Source organism: Lagenorhynchus albirostris, chromosome 8 (assembly GCF_949774975.1).
Source record: "Lagenorhynchus albirostris chromosome 8, mLagAlb1.1, whole genome shotgun sequence".
In the NCBI taxonomy this organism is placed as follows: domain Eukaryota; kingdom Metazoa; phylum Chordata; class Mammalia; order Artiodactyla; family Delphinidae; genus Lagenorhynchus; species Lagenorhynchus albirostris.
In genome coordinates this window covers 27,817,714-27,842,127 of record NC_083102.1, presented here as the reverse complement: position 1 = coordinate 27,842,127, position 24,414 = coordinate 27,817,714, and the positions used below count along the sequence as shown (strand labels likewise).

The following is a 24,414-nucleotide window of genomic DNA, read 5'->3' as shown; positions in this document are numbered from 1 at the left end:
CAGAACACTCTGACATAAACTGCAGCGATATTTTTTTTGATCTGTTTCCTAAAGCAAAGGAAATAAAAGCAAAAATAAAGAAATGGGCCTTAATTAAACATAAGCTTTTGCACAGCAAAGGAAACCATCTACAAAATGAAAAGACAACCTACTGAATAGGAGAAAATATTTGCAAATGATATGACCGATAAGGGATTAATATCCAACATAAAAACAGCTCATACAACTCCATATCAAGAAAACCAAACCGCCTGATTAAAAAAGTGGGGAGAACACTTGAATAGACATTTTTCCAAAGAGGACATGCAGAGAGCCAACAGGCACGTGACAAGATGCTCAACATCGTTAATCATTAGGGAAGTGCAAATCAAAACCTCAGTGAGGTATCACTTCACACCTGTCAGAATGGCTATCTTCAAAAAGACCACAAACAAAAATGTTGGAGAGGATGCGGAGAAAACGGAACCCTTGTGCACTGGTGGTGGGAATGTAAATTGGTGCAGCCACTGTGGAGAACAGTATGGAGGTTCCTCAAAAAACTAAAAATAGAACAACCATATGACCCAGCAATTCTACTCCTGGGTATATATCCGAAAAAAAAAAAACCCCACACAAAAACCCACTAATTCAAAAAGATACATGCACCCCAATGCTCCTAGCAGCATTATTCACAATTGTCAAGGTATGGAAGCAACCTAAGTGTCCAGAAAGAGATGAACAGACAAAGAAGATGTGGTTTATATACACAATAGAATATTACTCAGCCATAAAAAAGAATGAAAATTTGCCATTTGCAGCAATATGGATGGACTTGGAGGGCATTATGCTAAGTGAAATAAGGCAGAGAAAGACAAACACTGTATGATACAATTTACAGGTGGAATCTAAAAAATACAACAAACTAATGAATATAACAAAAAAAGCAGCCGTCTCACAGATACAGAGAACAAACTAGTGGTTACCAGTGAGGAGAGAGAAGGGGGGAGGGGGAGGGGATTAAGAGGTACAAACTACTATGCATAAAATAAGCTACAAGGTTATATTGTATAACACAGGAAGATAGTCAATATTTTATAATAACTATAAATGGAGTATAACCTTTAAAAACTGTAAATCACTATATTGTACACCTGTAACTTACATAATATTGTACGTCAACTACACTTCAATTAAAAAAAAGTTGGGGAATCATCAGGTTAAATAAAGACAAACAGGCTTCTTTTACTGCAGGTTCTTTACAGCCTTTAATATGCTAGTACACATTGTGAATCTCCAAGAATGAGACATATTTGAGCATTCTCAAACATACAATCATGGAACCACATTTTCAAGCACACATATTTCAAGACTTAACCAAAGTAAGAAAGATCTTAATAAGTGTTGGAAATTTATTGGGCCACATAGCCAACCCCACAGGAAGGTCCAGGGTGGAGTTAAGGTTTTAGGCAGCCAGGGACTCAACATGGCCAAGGTCTGCTGTCTCTCTGCTTTGCTTCTCTTGAGGAACTGGCTTCATGTTCTTACCCTGAAGTCTCACCGGGCTAGAACCATAGCTGCCAACAGCTCCGCAGCCACCTCTGATTGCCTCAGCTTAGGTGTAAGGCCGTATGTGGACCATTCACTGTGGCCAAGGGGCAAAAGTACCACTGTTAGCCCAGTCTGGGTCTGTGGCAAAGACTACTGAATGCTACAGTGGGCAGGCTCTTAGAAGTTCCCCCAAAGCAGTGGGGGGGAGGTGCTGCTCCAAGCAGGAGAAAAAGATGTCTGGTGGATTGATACCTAATTGCAAAATTTCCTACAACACAGGTTTCCAGGGAAGACACTTTGCTTAATGAGAGTTCCCTTTCCCACTTTTGAACAGAAATTAAAACTAAGGAAACATAAGCACACCTTTCAGTAGATGAAGATTACTTAAAGAGGACTGAAAAAGGAACTAATTAAGAAAGAAAAAAAATAGATTACATGAACTAACACTAAAATTAAGAACGTCTCCTCATTAAAGGATACCCTGAAGAAAGTAAAAAGGTGTATGCAAAGTATATATTCAACAAAGAACTAATATCAATGTGGGGTGATTTGTAGATAAGAGCAAAAACTGAGGTTACTTGGAGAAGAGGAAATTCTGCCTCAAGACTGCAGCATTGACTCCTGCCTGAGTTTCTAGCCTGCTGGCCTTTCTGGAGAACCCTGACTGATACCAAAAGACTTATGATGGATTCTGAACACTTGATCCAGCTAATTTCCTTCCAGGAACTTACCCAAGGAAACAAATGGACAAATACTCAAAGATGCATGTGCAGTGTGTTCACGGCAGCATTGCATATGAGAAAAAACTGGAAAAACCAACAGTGGTTTGATTAAATACATTATGGTATAACCACACAGGAGTATAATGCCATACAGCCACTGAAAGAAATATGACGTTTTTTTTTTTTCTGGACATGAAACTATTTCTAAGATAACATGAAGAGCGGATTTTAAAAATGTAGAGTGTGCTTTTTTGGGTAAACACTCTATATACATATGAATAGAAGGATGTATACTGAAACTATAAATAGTGATTATTATTAGATAGTACAATTATAGGTCATTTAAAGTTACTTTTTTCAGTGTTTAAAGTTTTTTTTTAAGAATATTAATTACTTTATAATGAGACTTTTTCTATTTTGGGAAAAAAACCAAAGCTTTTTTGGGAACAGCGAGTCCAATAACTTGAAACACTTGCAGTTCTTACTACTCTTAGACTTCCTTTTCTTTTTGCTTTCCGTATCTTATAGATGGCCAATGAATTCACTTTCTCACCTGCACATGCCTAAGGCTTACAGATGAAACCCACTGGCTCCCATCGGAGCTTCAGTTTCTTTGTGTAAAAAGGTATGACTGTGGGTGTTTCTTTAGGGGGTGTTGGTAAGTGGTAAACTGTAACATTATACTTCCATTATTTATTCTGAAAAGCAACTCACTCTCTTACTTAACTTAGTCCAAAATCCCACCATTCTTCCATAAAGTGATTTAACATAGTGTTAGCTTAAAAATATTATGAAATATTTCAAGCGTAAAAAACATGATAATATATTAACATGTATATACCCCCCATTCAGCTTTGTTCAATCATAACTTCTTGTATATATATATATATACACATATATATATATATATGCTTTAAGCCCCCACCCCCGACCCCGGCTCCTCCGGACAGAAAATGTTAATGCCTACATATTACACCTACTCAAACCCATTTCCTTTTCTCTCTCCCCACAGGTAATCATTATGCTGAATTTTGTGTTTATTATTTCCACTCATGCTTTAAAACTTTTATTTTACATGTAAGTTCTTGTAGGTTCCTGGACCTAGCTCCAACCTGTGTGTGGGGAGAGGGTGAGGGGTGGTTTCTATACCACCACCAAACAATGCTCTGGACAGCAGCTGGTTTTCCTACAACTTAACTCAATTGTGATACTATCTGCCAGGAGATAGCATCAGATTCCACAGGTGAAGGGTTCAGTCTGAAAAGCTTGCCCTCCCACTCCCGCTACTTGAGATGCCAGTTGCAAGCCTAGGTTGTTTACCTGTGCTCTGGTCAACCGGTTACAGACTGGAGGTTCCCATGACCCCCTCCTGTGCTTCAGAGGCCAGTTGCAAGTCCAAGTTGTTACCTGTACTTCTGACCAAATGGCTATAGATCAGAGGTTCCCAGTATTGCCCCACACACCCCCTCGGGTTCAATTAATTTGCTAGAGAGACTGATAAAACTCAAGAAACCCATTTACTTACTAGATCACAGGCTTATTATAAAAGAATATAACTCAGGAAATGCCAGATAGAAGAGATGCATGGGGCGAGGTATGGAGAAACAGTGAGGAGTGTCCATGCTCTCTCTCAGCACTCCATCCTCCCCAGATCTCCATGTGTTCACCAACCTGGAAGCTCTCTTGAACACCCTCCTTTTGGGTTTTTGAAGCTTCATTACATCGACATGATTGATTAAATCACTGATCACTGGAGATTTATTCAACCACCAACCCCTCTCCCTGCCCCAGAGGTCAGGGTGGGTGGGACTGAAAATTCCAGCCCTCTAATCCTGTGGTTGTTTCTCCTGACAACCAGCCAAAGGTGCTTCCCAAAGTCACTGCATCAACATAACACCTTTATCACTCTCATTACTTAGGAAACTCTCAGGGTTTTAGAAGCGGTGTTAAGAATGGGGATGATGGCCAGATATCTATCTTTTGCTTTTAACTCATCTCCTAAGTGTAGAAAACTGAGTGCTTTGCTTCTATCACCAGCTCCCATCTTACAAAGCAGTGCTCATTATATGCTAATTCTACCTTATTTTAGTAATAAATAAGGTAATACTTAATTATACTTAAGTATACTAAGTATACTTAATACTTAGTATTAAGTAATACTAAATATTACTGTACTAATACTATTATTAATATACTAATATTAACATTTAGTCAGAAAATATTCATTATCAAATGTTATCTTATCTAGTCAATATTTATTTGCCCTTGTCTTTTTCTAATTTTTATTTATTTATTTTGGCTGCGTTGGGTCTTCCTTGCTGTCTGTGGGCTTTCTCTAGTTGCGGCGAGCAGGGGCTACTCTTGTTGCGGAGCACGGGCTCTAGGCACGTGGGCTCAGTAGTTGTGGCACACAGGCTTAGTTGCTCCGCGGCGTGTGGGATCTTCCTGGACCAGGGAAGGAATCTGTGTCCCCTGCATTGGCAGGCAGATTCTTATCCACTGCTCCACTAGGGAGGCCCTCGCCCTTGTCTTTACCCATATTTTTTTTGTGACCATTATTTCTTGAATTACACTCCATCATTCTGAGTTCAATTTCCTTCTTCCTTCCTTTTAGCAAAACCTGAGTCAGTTTTTCTTTTTCTTTTAAAATGTCTTTAATTCTCCCTTACTTATTAATGATGGTTTAGTTGGTTATATATAGTATTTTAGGCTAGTAATCTTTCAGCACTTTGAAGATACTACCCCATTGTCAGAAGGCTTATATATCTAAGTTGAAAAGTCTGATGGAAATCCAGTTGTGGTTCCCTTGTAGTTAATCTGCCTTTTCTCTCTGGTTTCTCTTAAATGTTCTCTTTATCTCTGTTGTCCTGCAGTTGCGCTGCAAAATTTCTACTTTTATATTTATCGTAGTTAGTATTTGTTGTATTTCTTATATCTGATAATGCATGACTTGTATCAATTTTAGAATCTTGTTCAGTATTTTTTCAAAGGTTGAATCTGTCCCATTTTTCCTGTATACTGCCTTTTCTTCCAATTCTATCAGAAGTATCTTGAAACTGTAGATTCTTTCCTCCACATCTTTTAACCTCTTTACATGTTTCATGTTTCTGCATTTCTGTATGCTGAATTCTGAGTTATTTCTTCAGATTATAACTAATACGCTATCATTAATTACATGACTAACTTGCTCTTCAGATGTGTCTAACCTACTGTTTAACATGTCCAATAAGGGTGTAATTTCAATGACTGCTTTACATTTTTAGTTAGTAGTTGTGCATAGTCCCTTTCCAAACCTGCTTGTTTATTATTTCATAGTGTTAACGTTCTTTTCTGTTGTTTTGTTCTTTTCTTATACTTCTGAACCCACTTGTAAGTTTCAATGCCTTAAATACAATTATTTTATAGTTTATATATGTGATATTTCTATTACTGAAATTCTTGGGGGTGCAAATAGTTTATTATTCTATAATTTTAAATTACGAGCTCACATCCAGCACAGTTTTATCTGTAGATCTCTTATAAAGCCTAGGTTAAGGGATCATTTCTCTAAAAAAAAAAAATTTTTTTTTAATGCCTCAGATGTATCACCAATCCAGAAGTATTTTTTTACGTTAATTTCTTAACCTGGATGTTTCCCTTATATTTGGAGAAATAAATTAGAACTTCAAAACTTTCTGAGTCAAGGCTAACAGTTACATTCTCAGGCATCTATTTTACTCCACATTCCAAACCTAAGGCCAAACAGAAATTTACCAGCCTGAGGGCAGGCTTTTTCTAGTCTACCATTTCCCTGAAATCTAACTCTTTTAAGTTCTTTAGGAGAAAGTCTCTGTTCCAAATTCCCACTTTGAGAACGCCTCAGGGTATGTTTTCTTTCTCTTGGAGTGAACAATAAAATCCCTAGCCCCTGACAGACCAACATCAATATCCCTTGTCCCATACCCCAGCCCCAGGACAGCCACAACGTCAACTCACAAGCTTCACTATTTGGTCCCTGAGGTTTTCCTTTCTTCTTACAGTTACGTATGTAAAAAGATGTGTATTATATCATATTTCTAGATGTTTGCCATAAAATAATTCTTAGCATTATTTTTATGACTAGCCAACACCACCAATTTAAACCCTTTGGCTAACTCTTGATTCTAATTTTGTTTTATGGAGTTTCTGAATAGTAGGTCTAAGTTTTATATGCATGAGAGAGACTATACGTGTCTTTTTCACCACATTCCAGGAAAAAAAAAAATCTATGATGGATAGTATATAAAACCAAACATATGTTCAAATTTGTCTTATAATTAAAACATAATTATTAGCCACCAGAGACTATTCCAAAGTCATCATTTTGTGATCAATTATTAACAAAATAGAAATATTTATTAAGCAAATCATTCATGTTTTCCATTTCATTCTTTTGGAGAGTCTTCAAAACCTGACTAAAAGAAAGTCTCCTGACAAGTCACCACAGGAACGATCTGGAACCCGCTGGGAGAGAGGTCTGCCTTCCTTGCGAGGGTTAGCAACAATCTCCAGTAATTACTAGCTGGAGTACAAGCAACCACTGCATCTGCTACTCCAGACAGGCTCTCCGGCAAGACTCGCCCACTTCTATGCATTTCTTCACCTGAACTGCTGAGCAGGAAAATATCACCTTCGCCTTTAAAATCCCACTTTCCATGTATTTCTTTATCTAGTAAAACCCTACTCCCCCTTCCAAGACCCTGACAAACGTGTCCCCTTTACCTTTCTAACTGCATTTCCTGTGTGTTGTTCCCTGTTTTTGCCTCACTGGCTCCTACACTGTCTGGCATATAGTCCCTGCCTTTTAATTTCTCCACGAAATCCAACTTATTTCAGTTTGATAAATATTCTATGAAGCCACATTTGAAAATGTATTCTATCTGAAAGTACACATCACATACTTATCTTGTTAAAAAAAAATAATACTAATAATCCAGCAGCCCAAATTACCCAACGTGTACTTAAATGGCTCCTCCACTACTTGGCATACAAATGATATTTGATTTTTTGAATGTCAAACACTCCACTTAAAATGTTCAGGAAATAATGAACATGAGGCCAAATTCATTCCTTCATCTAAAGAGCCTGTCTTGAGTACCCATTATGTGATGGGCACACCTGTGAGGGCCACGGGACCCAGATCTTACTCCTTCAGGATACACAGCTGTGATGTGGCCACAGTCATAAAGCCATCAAAATGCTAAGAAAATGCAGGAAAAACAAAGTGAAACAACAGATAAAATAGCAAAAAATAATATGGGAAACAACTAGTTAGGGAGTGACTATTCATATTAAAAAGAAATTCTTAACTCTCTCAAAAATAGGTGGTTCATAAAAGTAAAGAGATCTGTCTATATTTTATGTATTTCTACTTAGAGAAAAAAACAAGGCCAAAATAATAAAATGTACTGTAAACTGAAAACTGATCAGAAAAAAACAGTAAGCAGTTTTAAAATTGTAGTGGAACATCATAAAATGTATAATTTCATTCAAAATCCCAGATCTTACTCACATATATCAGATACACATTATATAATAATACATGGGATTGTACTCCTCAACATTATAGATTTACTTTTTTTTAAAATTAATTAATTAATTTTTTGGCTGAGTTGGGACTTCGTTGCTGTGTGTGGGCTTCAGTAGTTGTGGTATGCAGGCTTAGTAGTTGTGGCGCATGGGCTTAGTTGCTCTGCAGCATGTGGGATCTTCCCGGACCAGGGCTCAAACCCGTGACCCCTGCATTGGCAGGCGGATTCTTAACCACTGCACCACCAGGGTGCAACACTTTTTGATAGTATTGTCCTAACATTCTACAAGGTATTTACTTAATCAGTAAAAATTCACCAATGGAATAAAATATTGTTACATTTGCTAGAATTACAGATTTCAATCATGTGGTGAGGATTTTTAATACTTTGGAAACTAGAGGCTGTGATACCTAGAGGACTCAAGTCTCACTAAGTGACAAATAGTTACTCTCAGAGCTAAACTTCACTGAAAAGAAAACATATGATTATCCTCTGAAACATACTGGTATTGAGGGATGAGGGTTATGGATCCCCGAGGTTGTGACCTCAACTTGAGAGTTCACGGATGTGGAAACTGACTTTCCTGAGGTCACCCAGAAGGAGATGGTCATCTTGAGTGTAGAACACAAGTCTCCTCAATCCAGTAAGTACTCCTTACGATATACCACATTCTAATTCACATTCTGAAACTTAAAAACTGTATTCCCAAGTAACAAGCCAATTGCCCCTTAATTTCTGGCAAAGTTACTATTTAAGAGAGCTATAAGATATTTAGTTAGGTATCTGTAAGAAACTATAATCAAAGACTACTAAGGGTAGGGGAGAGAAAGAAAAGTGAGTTGAACAGCAAGCAAGTTGAGGCATTTCTCTCAGGTACATATTCAATAAATCACCATCATTTGTTTTATAGTACTGTTAACTATATCTTTAAACAATATAAAATTATAATCCTTTCATATATTTAATACTTCTCTTGAATTTTAATTGGTCTGAATTTAATACTGTCATCCTACTTTCTCTGTGTTTTGGCCTTTTGTTTGTGGTGTATCTCACACACGGATTTTGGTTTTTATCCCACTCCAAGAATGTTACTAGGTCCATTTAACTCATTTATACTAAAAATTCATATATATACATATATATCGCTGTCTTCTGTAATATGGCTACTACAATTTCCCTGGCATCCTATTTTTAATCTACACTAGTTACTTTAAAAGTTTTCAAAGACATCATTGACCCTATCTTTTCTCTATTTATTGAAAGACAAATGATTTTTTACTGTGTCTTATAGAACTTGAAAAATGTAGCTTATTTTTATCGCTCCATTCATTAACTTTCACAAAATCTGGAGTTGAGTTTTCACATATTGTTATTATTACTTAATTACTTCATATACCTATAACGTATTTTAGGAATCATCTTTCACGTTTTTGAGTCAAAATATTTTATAACAGTAATTTAGATTTAGCTATTTCTTATCATTATGCTCTTTAATTCTTTTATATTTTAAGTTTGATATTTCTGAGATACCACACTCATTCACCTTTCAAATATCAGGAACTCCACTTTAAATATTTTCAGGAAGGTGAATTGTATCTTTTCTGAATCTCCACCCATACTATAATATTTTCTAGTGCTTTTATTCATGAACAACTTCTTGGATGTATACTACTTCTCAAGTCACACAATTTCCCATCAAATTACATATACTGTAGATATACTCTATTTCCCATCAAATAGAGTATATCTACAGTATATCTCTGTAGATATACTCTATTAAGTTCAGTAGTTGAGTGTTAAGGAAATACGAGGCAACATACACATCTTTTTTTTTTTTTTTGTGGTACATGGGCCTCTCACTGTTGTGCCCTCTCCCGTTGCGGAGCACAGGCTCTGGATGTGCAGGCTCAACGGCCATGGCTCACGGGCCTAGCCTATCTGCGGCATGTGGGATCTTCCCAGACCAGGGCACGAACCCGTGTCCCCTGCATCGGCAGGCGGACTCTCAACCACTGTGCCACCAGGGAAGCCCTGTACACATTTTTAACTGCAGAGAAGTGTGATAGAGTGATAAAAATTTTTTGATGCATAATACTTATTTCCTAAGCATAAAATTCTTTTGGGGAACAGCCATGGACATAAGAATTCAAGGAGAAAAAGCTAATAATATACAATTTGCAATGGTTACAGGTGCATATAAAATCACAACAGCATGTAAATTCTATTGAGCATTTTTACGATTAATTTAATGGTTTTATTTTAGAATCTGCATCCGTTGCAACTATTTAAATTTATGATAAAAAGTTTACAGTGATCTATAGTTGTAAAAAATTTAATTTAAGGGACATACTAGGAAAACAGTTTGAAGACTGATGTGACTGCTCCTGCCTAACTGGTCTTTTTTTCGGAAGACACATCTGGTCCTTCCTTGATACCTTTTAGAACTGTGAGAATTAGTCTTTCATTCCTTACTAGTCAGAATGGTAAGTAACGGGCTGTAGTTTCATGTACATCTACAATTTTTATTATCTTCTTCCATGTTCTTATGGGTCATTTTTCCCCTGTTATTCATTCATTCATTCAACAAATACTTACTGAATAACTACAGTGTATTTTTCTAGGCCTTGAGGATACAACAATGTCCCCAGCACCAGAATCAGAAAAAAAAATTAGAAAAATAAAATCAATCTCACATAGTGAGGTGGAGAAGACTGAATTACAAATAAACAAGGAGATACCTACAACAATTTTGGGTGGTGAATTGCTTTGAAGAAAAATAAAGCAAAGAGTATGTCATTGAAGGGAGTCTATTTTTGATAATGTGGCCAGAAAAGGGCTCTCTGAAGACAATCGTATTTCAATATTGGAAGCATTTCAATCGGAAGTGAAGGGGGATAAGCCAGGCTTAACAAATGAGTCTGCCATTTCAAATCCAAGTCCCAGTTTCATATCCCCCTCAACTGCTTAACCTTATTCTTTCCAACTTATCTTTGACAAGACTCTGGACAAATTACTTTAAGCCCTGTATAGTTCAGTTTGATTTTCTGTAAAACAGAGACAACAATGACTCATGTTATAAAGGGCTTTGAGAGAACTGGAGATACTGACATAGAGCACCTAGCACAATGCTTGCCTGTTACGCAGTGGTCTCCCAATAAATCAAATCCAACTGTCAGGGAACCATCAACCTTCTCTCTATGCTTTTGTGTCTTTCTAGTGTCATTTCACTGTAGGTTAGAGATGCAGTTTGTTCTGCAACAGGTGTGAAGATACCTGACTGACTTGGGGATTGACCCGATTTGGGGGCTGTATGCTTCAATGCTGGGAATGACTAAGGACTGTTGACTTTCACGCCTCAGCCTTCTGCTTTCCAGCCTCACTTGGTTCTCTCCCCCTTTAGCTTTCTATTTCTCCCCAGTCTCATGCGTTGTTTCTTTCCATTAAGCAGACAGTGACTATGTTACTGAAGATACCTGTTGAATGAATATGTAAATGAACAAGAAACTGAGGGAGAAGAAAAACTGGAGATGCTTTTAAATGTAGTTTTAGATATTAGTCCCTCCATTTCTAATGGACATTATCTTGAATACATATTTCAATGTATATTTAAAAAAATTATTCTCTTAAAACAATAAAGATTAATCTCTAAAGCTCTTTATATAAATCATGTTCGTGTTGTCACACATTAAACAATCCAGAATTAATATGCATAACGCACCTAAAGTGCTAAAAATGTGCTTGCTATTTAAGATCTAGCCTTAAAAACTACCCGCCAAAAGGCTACTTGTTTTTTTCAGTCAGTGTAAAACGCTTACATCAACGTTGCTCTTTTCTTTATATAACCTGAAGTACAGGTTCAGTTGCTGTTTTCTGCTTTACATATTGTATTTCTAGCTACCTTTAAATAATACAATTATCTCTTAACATGATGGATATGTTTAAGTACCAATTTCAAAATCTTTAGAGATACCAAGAAAAAAACCCAAAGCCAAAAAAACCTCCAGCTTTAGAGAGATCGCCTACTTTTGAAAGTCATGGTAATTTAAATGGTATTAAATATGTATTATTTTGTACTTCTTTTAATATTTTGTTTACTCTAATATCTCAAAAGTCCCCTAACAGTCCTGGAGTCTATCACAGATAATTGGGCCCAGAGTTTTAATGAAGAGTACAGATGGAAGAGTAACAAAATACCAACGACCAACGAAGCTGTCACTGACAATTAGGAAATCGGACCCAGGAGACAACTGAAAAAAGTGCAGTTTGGCTTTCGAATACTCTGGCTCAGGAAGCAACTAACTACGACTCATTGGCTCCTGGTTCCGCTTCCATAAAATGATGCTGTGTTTTATGCGCTTGATTCCTCTAACGTCCCCAGGCACCTTCACTTTTGCCCATCTCTTTTGCAAGGTCATGCTAAATCACATTCCAGAGGCAAACCCTACAATGAACCTGTAGGATATATTCAAGTGAATCCTTCAGAATAGTGTCAACACCTTGTAGCTACTGGTTTGCTCGCCAGTCTCCAGAGTGAGGGTAAACTGGAGGAGTTGCACTCTGAACGAAAAGAACTGTCAGTATCAGTTGGCACTAACAGTTAATGTATGCTGCTGAAGGATAAGCTACAGGGGCCAGGGGTTTACCATGCTCCCCATGCTTCCAGCTAAAGGCAGTCTTGCAGCCCCCACTCTGCTCCATCTTCGCATACCAGGGAGTTAGATAGAAACAGGTGGTCTGACCTATTCTGATCTAGCATTTGTTTTCATGTATAAGCTTACTTATAAGCTTATATACTATAATTGCAATGGAAAATCCATTCAGTGGAGAGACAGAGCAATGATAAACATTCAATATCCTTAACCCAATCCACTCTTAATAACTCCATAAAGAATGGATTTGTTGAGAATTGAGGGATATAAACAGACTTTAATCTGAGGACAGCGCTACATCAGGTTTTGGCATCATTACCTCTGATGGGGCACCTGAGTTGCTGAGGTCCCACGAGGTACCTGCATCTGGTCTGGGAAACCTCCCATTTTATTTTCAATTGCCAACCTGTTTCACACCTGTCTGTGTCCACACGTGTCAATGCTAACGGTGAGTTCTCAGACACCGCAGCATTCAGGTTTGCCTGCTGTATTCCTACCGCAGGGATCACGTTAACAGCTGGCAGCTTAGCAACTGCCACCGTCTAATTTCAGGAAAGATTAAGGCTTAAAAATCCTTAGCTGGAAATGCTCTTGGCAGAGGCCAAAGGTGCTGCTAGAGTTATTTAAAAAAAAAAAAAAATCCCAGAGCTTAATTTAATCAAGGAAAATGAATATATCTTCAAGATCATGATGGATTTGAAGGAAATATATATTTACTGTCTTGACCAAATGGCATAAAAAAGATTTAGCAATCAGTGCATAAATTAGAAAGAGGAAAGGCAGTCTTTTTAAAACAGTGCTCAGACCAATTCACATATACTCTTTTATTGAACAAATATTTCGGCAGTTTCTACTCACAGTAGATTATAAGAAAGACAAGGTCCTTATTTTCATGGAGCATATATTCTAGAAGGGGTAAAGAGATAATTAAAAAATAGATATATAAGGATGACAACTTTGATTAGAGAAAAATGCTCTGAAAAATATAAAACAGGGTAATGTGACAGGGAGTCACTGTAGATTGGGTGGGTAAAAAAGACCTATTTAAGGTGACATTTGACCTGATACCTAAGTGGGTAGGTAGAATGAGCCAGTCACAGAGGAAATATAAGCAGTAGAAAAAATGTTCAGAATTTCTTTAGATGCGTTTAGGGGTAGCCAAGCAACAACTGAGTGGAAGAAAGGTAGGGAGACTTAATTCAAAGGCATATTTGCATAGGAATCACACTTTAGAAATAAACTCATATTATCATATATTTGAGAGAGGGGGCTGGTGACTTGGAGGTGCTAAACTCCAGCTCTTGGCACTGCGATTAATCTGGGCGCAGGGCATTACAAGTCACGGTGCTGCTCAGACACAGGCAGGGACTCATCAAAGAGGAAGCTAGAGGCCACAATATGTACAATATATAGGACCTTCTCTAGGTTAGAGTCAGAGGTTATTCTAAGTGTAATGGGAAGTCATGGAGGGATTTAGACAGAAAATTGGCAAAATCTGAGTTATGCTTCAAATAGATTATTCTGGCAATGTGAAGAATAGATTGTAAAGAGAATGGTAGAAAGTAGAAGCAGAGAGAACAGCTGGGATTCTATTGTGAAAATCCATGTGAAGATAATAGTGGTTTCAACTAGAACAGGAGCAGAGAAGATGGAAAGAATTGAATGTAAGCAGGATACTGTTCTGGCTGTAGATAAAACAGTATTTTCTGACGGACATGGGGGCAATGAAAAAAGAGTCATCAAAGACGACACCAACGTTTTGGTTCAAGTATGCTCAAATATGTCAGTTTTTATGTTCCATATAGAGGTTTGAGAAGGAACCCAAATTAAAGGTGAGATATTAATTTATCTTACATTCACCAAGTCTTAATTATGTGGCAGGAACACTACACATGTATGTGTAAAGATATATATGCATACGAATGCATGCATATACATAAAGATATACACATACAGCATTTTAAAGTTGAGTTTTATAAAACAAAAACATTAAGTCCATTAAAATTTAATTCAGATAAAGGATATTGTCACAATATTGCACATTCCTCATTCATAGGGCCTTTGCTCTTTCATATAGATATGAGCTAGAAAAGAAGAGAAATAGACATTTCTTTGCAATCTAAACATGAAAATAACAATACAAATTTTAAGGGAACACAGGGTATATGCAAAAGAGGAATTTTTGCATTTGCGATCATATCCTGATCTGTATGAGATACTCCTTACCAAATTCGGCCCTACTCGCACTCTACTTTCTTTTATAGTTTTAGCTCTTGAGACATAGGTAAATGATATTTTAGAACCATTTTGAAGAGTAAGTGCATTAGTTCGCTAATGCCCAAAGGTAAATTGTATAAATTAATATGGCCATTTTCTTGTTTTGGGTTCTTTTTTTTTTTTGGCTATGGAAAACTCAATTATCACAAAGCAAAAGTTATCTTCAAAATGAAACTTAAAAAAATTCTTTTCCTCTGAGATTTTGTTCCAAATAAGCTCCACAACCAAAAGAATTTTCGAGTTTCTTTCATACGTGCATTTTGAAAGATAATACATGCAACTCGACACATAATGACCATTAACTATAAAAAAAGACAAATTAAAAAAAAAAGTTTTGGTGAGTATTTAAGCATTCATGAGTCAGCTAGAGCTTTATAAATCTTACTTCATATTATAGGTATCTATGCCTTTGGCCCAGCAATTTCATTTCTATAGGAATACTCCCAATACACCTAAAGATTATGCATATAGATTGATTCCAGCATTATTTGTTGATTAAAAAAAGGAACTTAAATGTCTCAAAAAGGGGAATTGTTATATAAATTATCTTAATCTACACTATGGGATCCAATCGTCCATTAAGAAGAATAAAACAGATTTTAAAATACTGACATGGTAACTTTATGATATATTTTAAAAGAAGAAGTGGTACATATATACAATGGAATATTACTCAGCCATAAAAAAGAATGAAATTGGGTCATTTGTAGAGATGTGGATGGACATATAGTCTGTCATACAAAGTGAAGTAAGTCAGAAAGAGAAAAACAAATATCATATATTAACACATATATGTGGAATCTAGAAAAATGGTACAGATTAACCTATTTGCAGGGCAGCAATAGAGAAGACGCAGACATAGAGAACGGATGCGTGGACACAGGGGATGAAGGGGGTGGTGGGATGAATTGGGAGAGCAAGTTTGACATAAATACACTACTTTGTGTAAAACAGACAGCTAGTGGGAACTTGCAGCATAGCACAGGAAGCTCAGCTCAGTGCTCTGTGATGACCTAGATGGGTGGGATAGGGCGTGGGGTGGGATGGAGGGGATATATGTATACACATAACTGATTCACTTCATTGTACAGCAGAAACTAACACAATACTGTAAAGCAATTATACTCCAGTAAAAAAAATAGGAGGATCAAAACAATTCACAAATGTATCAATACATGGAATGATTCCATTAGGGTTGGATTAGACTGAAACAAGTTTAAAAGGTCAAACTACTAGCAATGGTTATTTGGCTATTGGGGGGGAAGACTGGAATAAGGTGGCCGTGCTGGGAGGGGTGCTGAAGAGGGCCTTTCATTTGCTGCCATAAATACTTGTGTATGGTTTGGTTTTATCCTATACTGAGTATGTCTTGGGTTTGTACATTTTAAATCAGTTTAAAACATGAAGCCAGAGAGCCACTATCCTATGACTTTCTTGACTTGACAGAAGCATATTTATTCACTTTGCATTACTATAAGCAAACATCAGCTTATGTCCTAAGACTAAACCTAGACCATATAATTTCCTGCAGTTAGTGGCATTCTCAGAACTGTGACAGCAGCCTGCTGCAGTGCTTCTCCAGGTGTGCTGAATATTTCGGATATCAATAGGCTGGGGCAGCCACTTCTTTAAGCTTAGAGCAGATTTTGATGGCATGTCACTAACAGAGTGGTTCTCGTATGTTTGCAGCATGTAATGATCACTCAGGGGCATGGCTGACTGTTTATATCCTGTGCCAACTCAGCTGATGTGTAATTAACATTATGTCTTGATAGCCTACTGTTTGCAGCAACTTCAAGTCATGATTCTGACACATCGACAACAAGCAGTGAACACTCTGATACAGGGCCAAAACAACATAGATGTCTATCTTCTTCAGTTTCCAGGCATGTCATACGGTAAGTGGCCTTCATGAGCATGGGACTCTTTATGCCATCAGTCACTGGCCATTTCTTTAATGGAGTGACACTGTCTTGTACTTCGTGAAATGAACGATCCACAGTGATTATTCGTTTTTTCCGTTTGTCTTCAGATCAATTGTAGTCGTGTGCATTAATTTGATCATGGCACCGTGACAGAGGACATAAGAGCTTAGCCTCTAGAGACTGACAGAACTGGATTAATCACTTGACGCTGCCACTTACTAACTGTATAATTCTGGGCAAATTATATAACCTCTTTGTACATCAATTTAATCTGTACAGTGGGGATAATACCTACCCTCAAATAAACCTTATTCTGAAGAGTAAAAGAGATAATGTAGTAAAAGTGCTCCCCATAAATGCCTGTCACATTTGCATAATAAATATTAGATTAAATATAGCAATAATTGTATTAATAGGTGAGTGATTCAGGAATATTACCACAGAATATGCAATATCTGGGGGCATACAGTTTTTTGAATAGGCGTTAGCTGAATACAGAATTATGAAATAATTCAGTCTGGTTAAATCACAAATACAAGTATAGAATTTTAAAGCTACTGAATGGTTTATTATAATGAACTAAAACATATTAGTGTCATAAGTACTTTATGCCAATGATATCCTCCAAATGTAATACTAAAACACTGAATAAGCATAACAAACACATATAAGTTTAATACAAACACATGTAAGTTTTGGTAAGAGTTCAAACATATTCCTCAAAATCACTGTTCTTTCAGTTTGGCTTGAACCAAAATTTACCTTCATGAAAAACAAATGCAGCCTCTTAGAGATGAAAGATCTAATTAATACTGTCACTATACTGGCTTCAGAATCTAAATGGGGTCCAAAACTAATCTTACTTAGAAGCTAAATAAACACCCCACATTGATAAGTAATTCATTTTCCCATTTTCAACTCTGATTTAAATGTTTATACAAGAGTCTTTGAAAAGTCTCTTCACCTCAACAGCTCTGCAAGTGTTCCCTTTGAACAATGACTTTGCAGCTGACCAAACCCGACTCTCAATCAATTTTTATGAGTACAAATTCTTGGGCTGATGGCTAGATCTCCAGCTATATCACTCATATAATACACACTCACAAGTGGTGATGAGATTCACATTATCACCAGAGCACCATTCTGACGATGGCGGCAGCAGACACAGCAGGGGTATACTGTCCTCTCTGAAAATGACTCCTTCACCTTTTAATAGTGCAGCCTGCAGGTACAGATCTACGAACTATTTGCCAATAGAATGAGAGCTATCTTTAAAAATACTGATAAAACTACCTGGCTCTTCCCAATGAGTCCTTCTTGCTCAATCTCCATACATACCCATCTTGATTTTGAAGTGGGTACATTCAATTTGTCTTCCCATTACATTTGGAATTGAAAGGAAGATTCAATTGTCTTTAAAACTTCAAAAAGTTGCCAGACTACTGGCGTGTAAATCTCAAAACACTTGGGCATGGGATTCTTCGTGTGAGTACACGTACTTACATATATTTGTGTAAAGATACAATGCTTAAACATGACTTCAAATTTTAAAATGATACCTCAGGTAGAATAAATCTGAATTCATGATAGTTTGGTGGTGTTTCTCCTAAATTTTAATTACGGGGTATAGAGGTTTACCTCCTTTGGTTTAAATTGAATTTTGCCTTTAAAATGTTAAACATATTTTTGTTACGTGGAGAACTTTCTAGCTCTCCAAAGACATGGTTAATGTTCCTAAAAGACATACCAATTAATGATCTCAAAAGTATTCAACTTCCTTCTTTCATTTCTAAACTCTCTTATGGGGTGATAAAGTATACGTGGTTGTTTTATAACTTGATTCTTGTGATCATATGCCAGAAAATAAGGTAAGGAGCAAAGGATTACCTTGAACTTTACCTGGCCAGAAGCATGAGGTGTCCATTTGACCTCTCAAAACTGATCTGCTAAGGCCTAGTTTTCATATTAAAAGTCAGTATATAAGAAACTCTTTAGCGTACTGTCATTTCACTGGATCTCTACACAACAAACACTCTCTGATTCATTCTTTAAAAAAATAGTGAATATGATCCAGCAATCACATTCCTTGGCATTTACCCAAAGGAGCTGGAAAGTTATGTCTATACAAAAACCTGCACACAAACGTGTATAGCAGCTCAGTTCATAATTGCCAAAATTTGGAAGCAACCAAGATGTCCTTCAGCAGATGAATAAATAAACTGTGATTCATCCAGACAATGGAATATTATTTAGTGCTAAAAAGAAATGAGCTTTTGAGCTATGAAAAAACATGGAAAAATCTTAAATGCAAATTCGTAAGTGAAAGAAGCTAATCTGAAAAGGCTACATGTTGCATGATTCCAAATCTATGACTTTCTGGAAATGGCAAAACTATGGTAAAAAGATCAAGGGTTGCCAAAGGTGGAGGGGAAGATGAATAGGCAGAACACAGAGGATTTTCAAGGCAGTGAAAATGCTTTGTATAATGTTACAATAATGAATAGTATGTTTGTCCAAATACACAGAGGTACAACACCAAAAGTGAACCCTAATAAAAACTACGGACTTTTGATGAAGATGATGTGTCAACGTAGGTTCATCCTTGGTAACAAATGTACCATTCTGGTGAGTGTTGTTGACAGTGGAGGAGGCTATGTCTGGGGACAGAGGATATATAGGAAATCTCTGTACCTTCCTTTAAATTTTGTTGTGAACCTAAACTGCTCTAAAAAAAAATATCGACTAAAAGGTATGATATGTTGAACATCTGTGGTTACTGGGTGACATTCTCATGTGCTCTCATACATATTTCCACCAGTTAAACTCTAGGCTTGCTAAGAGTCAGTAGGGTTTGCTTATTAGGCCAATAACATCAGCTATTGAACTTATGGGATGGGAACTTATGAGATTCTATGTAAATGAATGACATATGACTATGAAAAAGAAGCTGCACTTCCTACAAAAAATCAGTTGAATGCTTGGAAAGATTAGACAAAGACAAGTCACTAACACAAACTTGTCAAATTAGATGTGGGTGAGACATCTATAACTGGAGAAAGATCTGCACTCAAACTGCCTGGTAAATGCATTTCAATTCTTGTGCCAATGTCAAGAAATTAAACCTGGAAACCAAAGAAGATGGCTTATAGGTGTGGTTTTTGGAGGAGGATCACTGAGAACTCCCAACAGGGAGCCCTTTCTCAAAGCAAGTGCTTGGGGTTTATATCAAAAGATTGTCAGTGTGTGTGCGCACGCACATGTGTGTGCATCTCTTAGTAAACTCGTTGACCAAATATTGGTTCTATTTACATAAGAAAAAGTCACACTTTACCCAGGGGAAAAAAGCACTTTTGATGAAAAGGTTATACTTTTCGTGAAGTTACCACGCTACTATGGCACATCAATAAAATAATTTTATCCAGCAGTTGATAGATGGCTTTATTTCTGGAAGACAGCAAATAATTTTCTTTCCTTGGAATTTCACCATGTTAATCTGATCTGGGCTATTTAAACTACTTACGTGTGAACAGGAATTGATGAGATTTTACAGACTGTTTTGTGTTAAGGATCCCAAGAGAGCTTCTCTTCTCATATATATTCACTGGGAACAAAACAGCTTGGATTTATCATGAAATGGAATGACTATTACTCAAATTTATTCTTTAATGTAACTTTAACTAAATGAGTATATTCCATGAGCAAAGGTCATCCACGATTCAAAAACCAAACCAAAACAAAAAAGAGTCAACTGAAGTGTACATTCCAATATCCTGTCTACATTCAGAATACTATCACAAACAAATCTACCAGTCAAGGTAATTTAAAGACCTGTACATGTGAATAAGTGATATATATGGTACATTTTTATAAAAACGCATGTTTCTATGTATTAAGTTTTATCTATGAACTATGGAACAATGCAGTGACTCTCAAGGTATGCTCTTGGGATCCCGGAGCTCTTCAAGATCCTTTCAGGGACTTGGGAAGTCAAAACCATTTTTCTAACAATATTCAAACGTCTTTGCCTGTTTCACACTTACTCTCTCAAGAGCGTATAGCGGAGTTTTCCGGAGGCTAAATTTCACCTGAGATTGCGACAGATTGAAGGCAGAAGCTGATGTGAAAATGCAGCTGCATTCTATTTTATTAAGCCAGAATATTAAAGAGGGGTACAAAAGCAAAAAGTAATGCCACTCATATCACTAAAATGTTTGGCCTGAAAAATAGTTATTTTAAATAAAAAGGTTATTTGCATTGGCATATAATGGGCTTACCAATTTTATTTTAAAATGAATTAAAACATTTTTAAAATTTCTCAGTTTTAATTTCTGATACCGTAAATATTGATAGATCCAACCCACAAAAAACTTGAGCATGGCTTAGAGTGATTATGTGACAGGAAAAAAGTCTACTTACCTGAACAAGAACAAAGTAACGTTTTTTCCATCTTTTCCAAACCTTCTGTCCAAGGGCATACAGATATCTGGTAAGAAAAACAAGTAAAAGAATACTTTACATGAATAATGGTGTGGTTCCACGTAATCGTATTTCTTCCATAGGTATTCATCCTTGCAACGAGCCTGCTAAAGGCAAAGTTTAGTTCATTTGGAATCTGTGACAGCACGCAGCTTCTGTGTTACAAAATGACGGAGCCTGTTCTAAGGCTTTTGAAAGGGAATTGATTTATGTGGCTTGTCAACTGTCAGTTCTTCCCACAAACTGAGCGAAGTTGGAGTTAGAAAGGATAATCAAAGAAGCAGTAGGAATTTTATTCTTATACATATTTCTTAGGAGAGACAAAGGCTACGAATTGAGGCTATAGTACCAAATGTTTCAGCTCTCAGATGACCGGGGCTGAGGAGTGTGGCCTCGCAGGGAGCTGGCTGCAGAGGCCAGAACCCATGGAGAAGGGTCGCTGTTCAGCTGAGTGTTCCCGAGATGTGCCTGCACCAATCTCAGTTTCCATTTCCTCAACTATCAGATGAAAGGACTGGATGTGATGATTTCTGAGGTCCCTGCCGGCTCCATAATTTGGAGATTTGCCTGACTTATGCAAGCTTCTTACTGCAAATTTTCCTAACTATGAAATTTAGATACTAATGAAGATGACACTGTATAATTTAACACAGTTTCAACCAAGGCTTTTGTTTAACTTTGCACTGCTATTAGTAACCTAAATTGAAATGATTCAAGTAGTCAATCACTGGAGAAGAGAACTTTTGTTCTTACTGAATATACAGATGTAAGCTTAAGTATCAAGGAGGGAAGAGAAGAAATTAAAAATTAATCAGGTATGAGTGTGTCATGGAGGGCTATTTAAAATTATACCACATACCTCCTACAAAAGTGGGAAACATTGTTAGAAGTTTAAAATATGACAAATAGAGAGCTAATTTTTAAATTAGAGTAAGACTTTTCAGTATTTTGTCACAATCCCTTTTTCTAATGTGGAGGTTTAACACTGCTGAGGCTACTCAAACTAACTTAATTTATAAACAATTCTGAGTGATTTAAAAAAAGGACTATAGCTAATAGTTTGTTTAGGGGCTTAAAGTCTTCAGACTTTCTCTCAATTTTTAAAACTGAAACCTTAGCTTGAATTTTTAGTTTCTGTCTTATGAAAATAATTCTCTTTTGTAAAACAAAACAAACATACTCTTTGCCCCCTTTTGAAAAAAATATGGGATATTAGCTAAGGTGTGCTGAAATGATGGGATTTCTTATTCACTGCTAGTGGAGTGTAACGTAAGACCACCTTCCTGTAGGATAACATGGCAGTATATAGAAACGGTCTCCACCTCTTCATCATGGAATTACGGAAATAATTAGATACATACACAAAGATGTATGCTACATGGATACTTAGAACAGCGTTATTTATATTATGAAAAAGGTGACAACTTAAATGTCCAACAGTAGGTGAATGTTTAATAAATGCTAGAAAATGCATAGAAATACTATGCCAAAAATGAAAAAACATTTTTGATAAAATAACATAAAGAAAATTTCATTGCATAATATTATGGGAAAAGAGCAGATTCAAAACTATTGATACATATATACTTAGTGATTTGAAATTTGTAAAAAAAAATACAAAATAGATATTCCAAAATTTTAGTAATAGTGCCTTTGAGTGGTGGGATTATGGAAGATTTGAGTTGCCTTCTTTATTCCCTGTATTTTTAAATTTTCTGAATAAAAACATACAAACAAACATGGGGTTACTAAAAGTCGACATAAATCCTAGGCTCTTGCCTAGAAAGCATCACCCCAAACTGCCCAAATTAATTATATATTTTCTTTCTCTCAGACACATCAGCTAGCTGAAGGGTTTGGCAAACTTCTATTTGGTTCTCACAATACCCTTGATGACCTATCGTCTGCGCTTGTGGATGTAATGCGAATGCATTTAGAGTCTATCAGAAATATCTACCGCTACTGTTCTCACCTGTTCACTCTCTCCTCCTGAGGGCCCCTTGAAACCCTTTGCCCCATCTTTGCTCTAGCCTCTAATTTCTCTTCTATGGTGCCAGTGATAGGTGTTTAGTTGCTCTCTTTCTGTCTTCCCTATGTAATTTTCCTCTGCTGAAAGGCATACACCCAAGCTCCTATTACAGGGTTAACAGCAATGACCTCAGGAGCTATACACTGTGGACACGACAGATGCTCTCTGTACAAGTTCACTAGCAAGGAGTGCACCAGATAGCTGCTGAGGAGCCAAGAGGGCATCTGGAATAACCCCTGCCTGTGACCACAGGCTGGTTCTTCAACGTGTCTCACTTAGCATGCTGCTGGGCTACTAGGTCAGACATAAGTGAAAGTGAATAGGGATACACAAACCATCAACACCACAAGCAAGTGTAAGTCTTGCTGACAGTGAAGGTTCTGCATAAGGGATAATACTGTCATCTGCAACCTCATTAAAAATGATGCCTCACCACATTTGGAATGAAAAGGTATGGTTTCTGTGAAGACAGAAAGCAGAGGGGTGGGTGGATGTACACGTGTATACTGAAAGATATTATTAGAATAAAAGACAATTCAAGACTGGGACCAAGGTAAGCATTTGAATGTTGGGCCTTGAGGTATTATGGACTATTGCACTAGAATTCAACAGAATATATACAGAAGAAGTCACAATTGATCAAACATTTCTAGAAAGGAATTGCTCATAAGAGTTTTAGTCTCTATAGAAGAAAAAAATTACATTCAACAAAAGTAAACATTTCTGCATAAAGGAAATGTTACAAATGCTATGTAGGAAAAATATGATAGCTCCTGCCCTTTAGTTTTCATATTAGCCAGACAAAAATTTTACATAAAATTTTTTTGAACATATATAAAAGATATCAGAAAAGTTAACTATACTGAATAAGAACAGATTAAACTTCAACAACTCTGAGTTTTTTCACTATAAGCATGAGTTCTGGAATCAGGCATCAATATCACCATTTAGCTGCTTTTTCACTGTATAAAAGCAGATTCTTGGTATAAAAGACACATTTAAAATTGAGGGGAGAATGAAGAAAAAAGATGTTCATCAATGTCATTTAAGAGTAAAAATTCAAAAACCACCTAAGAATCAAGCAGTTAAAATGATTACGTTGCCATTAAGAGTGATGCCAAAATCAAAAGCCCAGGACCAGATGGCTTCACAGGCGAATTCTATCAAACATTTAGAGAAGAGCTAACACCCATCCTTCTCAAACTCTTCCAAAATATAGCAGAGGGAGGAACCCTCCCAAACTCATTCTACGAGGCCACC

At 36.7% G+C, this 24,414-nt stretch overlaps 1 protein-coding gene across 8 annotated transcripts in view; it reads right to left on the bottom strand.

Annotated features, from left to right (window-relative positions):
* The window catches only part of CADPS2 (calcium dependent secretion activator 2), a 477,558-nt gene that overhangs the window by 175,897 nt on the left and 277,247 nt on the right, over positions 1-24,414 (bottom strand). For all 8 annotated transcript variants that reach the window (XR_009541940.1, XR_009541942.1, XR_009541943.1 and 5 more), the window contains exon 9: positions 21,066-21,132. Coding sequence is in view for 4 of the 8 variants with exons in the window: in XM_060156782.1 (XP_060012765.1) it covers positions 21,066-21,132 (67 nt within the window). In the remaining 4 variants the exon portion in view is untranslated. The remainder of the gene's footprint in view (positions 1-21,065; positions 21,133-24,414) is intronic.